This window comes from Anomalospiza imberbis, chromosome 19, assembly GCF_031753505.1.
Source record: "Anomalospiza imberbis isolate Cuckoo-Finch-1a 21T00152 chromosome 19, ASM3175350v1, whole genome shotgun sequence".
Taxonomy (NCBI): Eukaryota; Metazoa; Chordata; class Aves; order Passeriformes; family Viduidae; genus Anomalospiza; species Anomalospiza imberbis.
In genome coordinates this window covers 7,762,897-7,772,675 of record NC_089699.1, presented here as the reverse complement: position 1 = coordinate 7,772,675, position 9,779 = coordinate 7,762,897, and the positions used below count along the sequence as shown (strand labels likewise).

Genomic DNA, 9,779 nt, shown 5'->3' with positions numbered 1-9,779 from the left:
GTCCGGCTCGGCGGCGAGGTGAGGGGACGAGATGCTGCCGGGCTCACCCTGCCCCGGTGTCCACCACCCACCCAGCGGCGTCCCCCCTCAGGTGCCACTTACCTGTCCCCCCGCGGTGGCACACGCGTGCCCACAGTGCCACCCACCTGCCATCTCCCGTGTCACCCAGTTTCCTCCAGTACCGCTCAGTGGCCCTGCTCGCCATCACCCGCCACCCTCAGTCACCCCGCCGTGACTTCTGTCCACCACGGCCCACTCTCCTCCCATCCTTGCCCCAGCCCCACCAGCTGGGTGGCACCGAGCAGCAATCCCAGCTCAGGGACCCCCAGGGGCAGACGGGGCAAGGTCCTTCTGTCCCTGTACCCCCTGCCGCCCGCGTGTCCCCTGGGAGAAGGACAAGGCCCCACTTTTCCCCACAGGTTATAGGGGGAAGGACTTTGTGCAGCTGTTGGCACAGGGACCGATCCCCTCCAGCAGCGCTTCAGGGGCGCGCAGCGCTGGGCAGGGGCCAGGGTCGAGCCCCCCTGCAGTGCACATCTCCACCATCCCCATCCTGCCCTCCCGGCTCCGCTCCACACCAGCAGCGGCTGCACCCGCCGGGCGCAGCCTCTGGAGGCAGGAGCTGCCTGTCCGCTCCAGTGCACCCCGACAGATTCCCCCAGTTCCCCCAGAGTTAAATTACTGGGAAGCACTGGTCACTTCCTCCACGGCACTTGGAGCCGAAGAGGAAGGACGGACCCTTTGACCGCTCACTTAAACCCGCCGGTGATTAATTAGTCCGGCAGCACCAGTTAATGGAGCATCACATGATTTTGATTTGAGTTGATAACACGAGTGCTATAAATATCAAACGGGAGATGTGCAGGGAGGCGGATCAGCTGCCCTGATGTCCTCGGCTACTCAGCGTTGATGAGCAAAGGCCGCCCTGGGGCTCCCCCCTTTTATCCCCTCCCTGCAGAGGGACACATGGAACTCCCTCCCAACTGCTTCCTACCCACACAGCCCCAAAGGCAGCTGAGAAAAGCCAAAAAGCCAAATCAAAGAGCAGCCCAGGGTGGCTTTGTACCCTGTTTGTCAGCCTGTCACTGTCACACCGGGACCCACATTCCCAGCAGTGACACCATGTCCATGCTGCTGGATGTCACACCTGGGCTGGGTGCCAGCGGGAGCACAGGCTGAAAAGGAGGATTTAAAACCCCATGATCTTAAAGGTCTTTTCCAACCCAAATGGTTCTCGGAGGAGCCGAGACATCCACACCAGGAGCCTGCTCCAGCTCTGAGTGCTGGTACCCAGCAGGGAGCCTCGAGACTCCAGCAACTGATCCCTGCTCACCCCAACACACATTTTTGGGGATCCTGTTCTACACATGGATAATTTAAAACTCCAGCACAGCCCAGCGTGGCTGAGCTGCCAGCCCCACTCCCCTGCCTCGCTCCAGCCAGCATCGACAGCGGGAAACTGGGAGAGGGAGCCAGCACATTTCATTACCGGCACACAGCAGACTGCAGGGGTTTAGTGCAGATAATAATTCAAAGTTATCCCCGTGCAGATCCATAACCCGGCAGTCATTACACGCAGGGCTGCTGCCTGCATGCACGGCTCGTGGTTTTTTTTTTTTTCCCAGCGATTACTGCAGCAGAGGATTTTGTAGGACAGTGCCGCAGTGGAGCGCGGGAGTGTGGCAGGAGCTGGGTGAGGATACGGCTTCGAGGGCATGGTCCCTCCCAGCTCAGCCCGGATGCACATCCCAGCACATGTGAAGCCAGGAGAAACCCCAGCAGGGCTGACCCGGAGGGGCAATCCAGAGAAAATGCAACGTTTAAACCCAAAATGCACGTGCTGCTGGGCCGTCTGAAGCTGGTGCTGCCCGGCTGTGGGATTTGGGATGTGTGTGTGACACAGAGAGAGGATCCTGCCTCCTCGTGCTGAGAGGGAAACCGAGTCACGGCAGAGCCCAGCAATTCATGTTACAACAGGAGCGTGTGCAGCCCACCCATGGCAGAAAAGGTTTGTCTGTACACCCAGTCCGTTCCCAGCTCCCCCGGCACAAACTGGGGAACCACGGGCCCCTCTCCTCCTGGGCTGGCTCTGCTCTGTGCAGCCCCGCAGTGGCAATGCCTGGGGCAGGGGTGACCCTTCACGAGTGACTGCGGCTCCTGCCTGGGGAGGTGCTGGGGGCCCCCTGCCTGCAGGGGTGACCCCCAGGGTCCCAGCGGGGTGTCAGGGCAGCCCATCTGGAAGAGCATCTCAGCACGGAGAGGTGACAGCGAATCCTGCCCGCAAAGGGGGCTCGTTTTGAAGAACTCGCAGTCCTGCTGACTTCTCCAAATGTCACCAGCACGACTCCGTCACAGCTTTGGGTGCCAAGGGCCCGTGAGCCGCATTCCCATGGGTTTCCCAGGCAGGCACTATGCGAGGCCGGCTGCTCCCAGCTCGAAGCCGTGCTGTGCACACGGGTGGCTTTGGCAAGCAGGAGGGGCTGAGAGCTCGCCAGGGCTGCGTGCAGAGGCAGGTGGGGCTGGGATCCCAATCTGCAATCGCTCCTCTCACAGCCCCACCTGCCTCAAGGCTGGTTTTGCTCCAAGAAGACAAAGCTACCAAAATCTTACTGGGCAAGCAGGACCCTCCACACCCATCACTGAATGCCAGTGATGGGATCCCCCCTGAATATCCTGGGGGGATTCCAGCCTGGGCAAGCACAGACTGGCACTGCTGCACTTCGCCTTCATGGGACCACCAGGACTTTGCAGAAGCCCCACAGAGGCCCCCACTGCTGGGGGCAACCAGCTGCAGATGCAACTTCGAGTTTCCATTGCTCTGCCTCCTCATTCCCTCTCCCCTGGCCAGCTGGTCACCACTGCCACGTCCAAACCTCCAGTGGCTCTTCCCAGATCAACCTATTTTCACACCATTCATTTGCAAAGTCCCTTCTTTATTTATTTGGGGCTTAAATGCCAATTTTCCTTTTTTAATCAAAACACTTCAAGGCACTTAATTGCACAAGTCCCACTCGGATCCCCAAACGTGGTGTGGAGCAAGCACACCGGGGGAGAGTTCATCCTTGCAGGCTGAGACTGGAGCTCAGAGTCATCAGGATTTTAACCATTAACAAAAAAAAATCCCAAACCCCGCCCCCTCCAAACTGGGAGCTGCCCTGAACCCCGCAGCCTTTACATGGGAGGGGCATGGGGAGGAGGAAGATGGGTCCCTGCTCCTGCCATCCGGTGAGGATCCCATCCCCAGAGAAAACGGCTCCCAGATGGGAGAGCCAAGACAGGGGGTTTAGGGGGAATCCTCGGAGAGGGCAACAGGGTCCCCAGGAAGGAGGAGACGGGCTGCTGGGGAAGCTTCGCTGAAGGAAGAGAGGAGCCTTGCTAAGGGAATGAGGGGTGACCTGGCTGGGCGAGCCAAGGCAGGGGGTTAAGGTGCCCCCCAGCCGCGGTATCCAGGGACGGGCGGAGCCCCCCCTCTCCGTGACCCCCAGCAATGAACCCCCCTGTCCACGGCCCCTCTCCACGAAGCTCCCAGGCTGAGCCCCCCTCGCTGACCCCCCAAACAGCTCCTGTCAATCAGCGAACGCCCCCAAACTGAGCCCCTCCCATCGAGCCCCTCCTCAATGAACCTCCTCAATGAACGTGACGTCACCAACGCCTCACCATAAAAACCCCCACGCAGCCAATCAGCGCTCGGTGCTCCCTTTCTCCCTCCCGCCTGGCCCCGCCTCCGCCAGCTCCAGCCAATCGCGACGCCGCCTGCAGCCAAAACACAGCCGGTGGCCAATGGGGAGGCGCCGGGGCAGCTGGAAGGTTCGAAGCCGGCGGTGGGCGGGGCGCGGGGCGCGGCGGCGGCCAATCAGCGCGCGGGGGCGGGGCCGGCGGCGCCCCCCGGTCCCCCCGGTGGAGCGCGGCGGGCGCGGCGGGCGCGGGGCGCTCCGGGCGGTGCGGGCCGGGGCCGGGGCCGGGGCCGGGGCCGCCCCGCCATGTCCGTGAACATGGAAGAGCTGCGGCACCAGGTGATGATCAACCAGTTCGTGCTGGCGGCGGGCTGCGCCGCCGACCAGGCCAAGCAGCTGCTGCAGGCGGCACACTGGCAGTTCGAGGTACGGGACGGGCCGCCGGCGGCACGGATCGGGATAAGCCGCACGCGAAGCGGGGCGCCCCAGATCCCGATCCGCCGCCCGCCTGCCCGCAGAGCCGCGGGGCGGAAGGCGGTGGGGGTGGGGGCAGGCCTGTGCGGCCCCGGCCCACCGGCACGCGTGGCCGGGTTTGGGGGGTCCTGCCCGCCCCCCCCCCCCGGCACCCACGGCGGGGCGGGGGGCGATTCGGCCCCGGGCTCCGCCGGGTCTATTTATACCCGGGCCGTAACCCGAGCCGCGGCCCAGCGGCCCGGCCCCTCCCTCGCGCTCCGATCTGGGGATGGGGGTGCTGCTGGGAGGGAGGTGGGGGTGTAAACACGGCGTTTGGGGTGTCCCCCTCGCGTGGGGAGCCCCTGAGCGAGCAGGGGACACCATCTCCGGTGGGTCGGGTGAAGGGCAGCCCCTAGGCCTGGCGGGGTTGGGGGCACCCCTGGGTTCCTCCCGGGGCGGTCCCAGGGGGGTGGGAGCGAGCGGGGGGCTGCGGGGTGAGCTTTGGGGGGGTGCGTGCTTTCCCTCCCCCTTTGTCTGGGGTGGGCTGGAGCTGACAGCTCGTCCCCACAGACAGCCCTCAGCGCCTTCTTCCAGGAGACCAACATTCCCAGCAGCCACCACCCCCCCCAGATGGTAAGTGCGACCCCGGCCCCTCCCTCAGCCCTGCACCACCCCATCCCCTCCCCAACGCCCCCAGCCCCAAAAACACCTTTAGACCCTTCCCGGCGCCAACCAAACCCCCCATACCCCCCACCCCTACCAGCACCACCCACCCCACGACCCCCCCCAGAGGAGCGCCCCCCATCCCAAGCCCCCCGAGGGGGCGCAGCCCCCAGCCCTCGGAGCTGTCAGCTCCCTGCCAGCCATATTGCTGGGCGCCCGCAGGAGCACGCAGCCGGAGAATGTAAACACGAGCTAAAATGTCTGCCAGGAAATAGTTTGTCTCGGCGAGCATCGCGCTGCAACTTGGGCTCCCCGGGCCGGGGGACCACGTCTGGATCCCCCTTTCCCCCCACGCCACTTGACCTTGGCCCAGGGCACATCCCCTTGGCCAGAGGGAGGAAGTTGTTCCCCTCCGGGTGTTTTGTTTTGTGTTTCTTTGGGGGTTTTCTTTCTTGTTTTCCCTCTCCCCCTCCCCGCCATCCTGCAGCGTTGAGGGAGCTGGACGGTGCCGCGCGTGGGGGAAGGAGCGGATCGGCGTTAAGGCGAATTTTCCCCCTTTTCTCAATCCATCGGGAGTCGCCAGCCGGCCCGGCATTGCCGGCAGCAAGCGCTCGCTTTCCCTCGGAGAAAGTCGCTTTGTCAGCCAGCTCCCACTAAAAGCCCTTCTGCTGCGATTCCTCCCCAGCCCGCACGTTTCCGCGCTGCCCCGGGGAGGCTGCAGAGGGTCCTCGGTGGAAAAGTCCCCGGGGGAGCAGAGCCCCTGCTGTTCTCACCCCAGAGCCTCATCGGGGCAGTTGCTGCTGCAGGCGGGATGCAAAGCAGGGCTGGTGAACCCCATGCCGGCCCCATCACCCCCCACCCACCCCAACCAAAACAGGCACCCCGTTCCCCCCCAGAACCGAGCCACTCGGTTCTCCCCCTCCTCAACAATGTTTTCATAACACCGTGTGCTCCACGTGGTGTCAAAATCCCTTTTACCTTCTCTCCAGATACTCCTATTTTGGGGAGTTTATTTGGCGTTTCCCTCCCCCTCCCCAGCATCCTGATTTGAGCAGTTTGCAGTGCCCCACACGGCTCAAGGCAGGTGTGAGATGAGGAGTTTTGTGCTGGCAGTTTCTATTTCTTTTTCAAGCGTCAGGGAACAAAGCTGTGAGTGTGGCTGTGGTTTGATGGGCGGGGGCTCGTCCCCGTCACCCCCACTCTGTGGGGCCTCCCCACACTCCCCAAGCCCCCGCAGATTCTGTGGGGCCAGGACTCCCCAGAGCTGTTTGGGGTGTCAGTGACCGACCCTCTGACAGCTCTCCTTAAGATGTGTTGGAGGGGGAAGGCAATAATTACATGGAATTCTTATTTTTTAATTAATATTTCAAATGAATCTGGCGAACATCACCCCAGAAGCTCAGAGCTGAGTCTAGCATTTTTCCAGGGCTCGCTCTGGTGGTGGTGGGTTTTTTTTTTTTCAAAACAGAGCAAATTTAAGGATTTTGGGGTTTGTTGATTTGTTGGGGTTTTTTTCCAACAAGTATCTTTTCACATACCACTGAACACATAGGTTAATTTAAAAAGCAAAGGCTGGGTTAGCACCACTTCAAGCTGAGCTCTGAAGTGAATTCTGTGGAGGAATATCCCGGGTTGAACTACAAACCTATTCAGTGCCAGCCAGGCCGTGATTGCATTTTTGGGGTGCTCCAGCTCCACAGGCTGATGAGAGCCAGCTGCTGCTTCCCTCAGGCTGGGGGAGCACCCCAACTTCAGGCATCTGGGCCCCCCAGCAAGGGTTTGCTCCTTTGATCCCAGCATCACTCAGGGTGGCCGGAATGGGGATGAGGAGGAGCCTCTAAGAGGGATTTAGGTGTTGGCCTGTGCTGGGGAGCAGCAGGGGCAGCTGAGCACCAGCCAGGGGCAAATCCTGGGATAAGCCCCAGGAAGGGGGAGATCAAGCAGCTATTCCCCACCAGCAATATCTCAATTCCCTCATTGCTAAAGGCAGCAGACGCTGACCAAGCCCTTTAACTCTGCTTGGAAGTTCCCACAAGCATCTATCAGTTGTGGCTCCAGGAGGGCAACAGGGATTTGGGATGGCTTTAACCAGAGGGGTGAAGTCTCCCTGTGCATGGACCCCCCATGTCCCGGCATCCCCTGCCAGTGCATCCCCCTGCCCACAGGCCCTTCCCTGTGTGGGCAGCCCCCTGGGAATTTGCATACACACCCCTATCCCCCTTTTAGCACCTCCCCAGTTCTCAGTTCAGCCAGTTCTTTGCTGATTTGGGGTCCCTGTGCCAGCCCCTGAACCTCGGAGCGGGGCTGGGTCCTCCCTGGTGGATTTTTCCTCTGCTGGAAAAAGGGATGGATCCATCACTGTCCGGGTGCTAAATTTAGCTGGGTACCAAGAAGGCAGGGCCAGTACCAGGAACTGGGAGGCCCCTGCTTGCCTTTTGCTCTCTGCCATAATGGGGTGGGAAGGGGAAGAGGGTGAGTTAACTGGGTGAAAGGGGGTCCTGTGGGGCCAGGTAGGACCCCAGCACCCTCCCCACCCTCCATGCTGGACCCTTTTGCGTCAGCCCTGTTTGTGCTGCTCCCCAAACCCGCCTCATCCTTGGGCTTTGAGCATCTGGGATGGTCCAAAATGTCCTTCCCAGATGGGCTGGAGCCTCTCCCCGGGCTCCCCACACCTTTGGGGGAGCCGTGCAGACCCTTGGGTGTGGATGTTGGCGGGGGTGCCAGGTGTGGGATACAGGCAGGATCCCCAGCGATGGGTCTGGCTGTGGTGGGCGGGTGGGGACCCCCCCAAACCCCCCCCTCCCCCCCGTGAGCGAGCTGACAGCCCCGTTCTCCTGTGCCCTGCAGATGTGCACCCCCAGCAACACGCCGGCCACGCCGCCCAACTTCCCGGACGCGCTGGCCATGTTCTCCAAGCTGCGCACCTCGGAGAGCCTGCAGAGCAGCAACAGCCCCATCACCTCCATGGCCTGCTCCCCCCCGGGCAGCTTCAGCCCCTTCTGGGCCTCCTCGCCCCCCAGCCACCAGCCCGCCTGGCTGCCCCCGTCCTCGCCCACCACCCACGGCCTCCACCACCACCTGCACCACCCGCAGCCCTCCTGGCCGCCCACCCCCCCGCCCCCTGCCCCCCCACAGAAAGCCGTGGCCACCATGGATGGTCAGAGATAAGGCTGGGGCTGGCGGAGGGTTGGGGGGGGTCAGGGGAGGCCGGGCCGGGGCGTTGGGAGCAGGGGCTCGCCAAGAAACGCACTGGAATAATTTTCTAGGTTTTATTATTATTTTTAGGGGGGGAGCACACGCTGCCAGGGAGGGCACTGACCCATGAGAGCCTCTGGCTGCTCTCTACTCCCCTCCCCTTTTTTTAAAAAAAAAATATATAACTATAATATATAAATATATCTAATGTATATAAATCCAGAGAGAAGGAGCAGCAGCGTGGAGGCAGCTGCTGGGTGTCCGGGGGTTTTCCCTGTGGCTCTATCCCCACCCAGCATCTCTACATCAGGGCAGGAGAGGGAAGGGGAGGACAGGAATAACAAAAATAAATGGATGGAGGTGGCTGTTGGCACCTCAGATCATTAGCCACACAGACATAGAGCCACTGGACACCCTCCCCAGCTCTGGCTTCCCTGGGCACTTGTTGCAGTGCCCAGAGCAAAAGCAGCTCTCTGGCTCCCGAAATTCAGCCCGGCTTCTTGCACAGATTCCCCCTGGACTTGCCCCCAACCCCATCCTCCCTCCCTCAGCACCCCCAGGGCCTGGGGGTTTATCAAAGTGATGTCCCCCTGTCCCTGTGACTGCCCTATGTGGTGCTTCCCCAGGCAAGGGGGAGCTGGGGGTTTTTTAGTTTTCAAATCAATGTTGCTTAAAAAAAAAAACAAACAGAAAAACAAACCAAAAAAAAAAAACAAAAAACAAAAAAGACCCAAAAAAAACAGGTTGAAGGTTTTTTATTAATTTAAAAAATAATAAAAATGAAAAAAAAAATCACTTTTTTAACACCAGCTGTCCCTGCCTTTTCTCTCTGCTGGGAGGGTGTCCCTGGCAGGGCACTGAAAATGGGGGTGACCCCTCTGTGAGGCAGTGTCCCCAGAGGAGGGGATCAGAGGGAAGGGAAGACGCAGGGCTGTGGGGGTGCTGTGCCAGCACAGCGAGGAGCCCCCATGTGCCAGGGGGTGCAGCTGACACCCCTGCCTGTCCCCTCACAAAATCTCACAGCTTGCAAAAGCCCCCCAGCAGCCTGGGCCCCCCCCCCAGCCCCATCACCCACCCAGGGATGAGCCCCCCCAGGCCTCAGCACTGTGGGGACACTTGGGGAGAGGATGATGTCCTCTGTGTGTCCCCCTCTGCAGAAGGGTCACCAGCCAGGGGACACGGGAGCTCACCAGGCCCGTGGCCACTGCGTTCACACGACAAACAGCCGGGCTAAAACCCCAAAAACGGGAGCACAGCAGCTCTGGAGATGTCAGGAATGACGGGGAGGCTCAAGGCACAGTCCAAAGCTTCCTGCGGGGATGGGGAGGTCCCCAGCATGGCACAAACTCCAAGGAGAAAAGGCAAAAAAAATCCCCCCATCTGCGGTCACTCATCTGCTCCAAAGATCACCCGAGGCTGGGGGTGTTGGGGCTGGGGTGTGTTCAGGGGGTGCAGGGGTGGAAGTGTTCATGGGGCACACCTGGATCCTGGGGGCAGGAGGATGATGAGCACCAAAGAGGTGACCCCAGCTGGGCCATGTCCTGCAAATGCAAGTGGTCCCAAAGGTGTTTAAGCCCCTCAATGCCAGGCAGGAGTGCAGGTTGGTTCTTTCTTGGCTCTGCTCTGGTGCCCAGGGCTTTGCTCAGAGTGTTCCCAGTTATCCTACAGGAGGTGGCACTGGGGAGATCCCAGTTCTGGCTGCGTCCACCTCAGTACCCCCAAAGCAGGTTTTGAGCACCTGGTTTTCCCCTGAAAAACCAAAGCCAGCAGGGAGAACGTTCCAGGGGGAACTCC

The 9,779-nt window shown here is 61.1% G+C and overlaps 1 protein-coding gene across 1 annotated transcript; it reads left to right on the top strand.

Annotated features, from left to right (window-relative positions):
• The first annotated feature begins 3,867 nt into the window (after positions 1-3,867).
• UBALD2 (UBA like domain containing 2) lies at positions 3,868-8,789 on the top strand. The gene is made up of 3 exons (XM_068209421.1): positions 3,868-4,100; positions 4,698-4,760; positions 7,638-8,789. Exons 1-3 carry the CDS (start codon positions 3,981-3,983, stop codon positions 7,956-7,958), a joined length of 504 nt encoding a protein of 167 aa, XP_068065522.1. The 5' UTR covers positions 3,868-3,980; the 3' UTR covers positions 7,959-8,789.
• Positions 8,790-9,779: the final 990 nt, after the last annotated feature.

Excerpts from the sequence above, each read along its gene's own strand:
- UBALD2 (XM_068209421.1), top strand. The coding sequence starts at position 3,981 with ATGTCCGTGAACATGGAAGAGCTGCGGCACCAGGTGATGATCAACCAG. Across the intron at positions 4,101-4,697 it reads CGGCACACTGGCAGTTCGAG|ACAGCCCTCAGCGCCTTCTT; the intron begins GTACGGGACGGG and ends TCGTCCCCACAG. Across the intron at positions 4,761-7,637 it reads GCCACCACCCCCCCCAGATG|ATGTGCACCCCCAGCAACAC; the intron begins GTAAGTGCGACC and ends TGTGCCCTGCAG.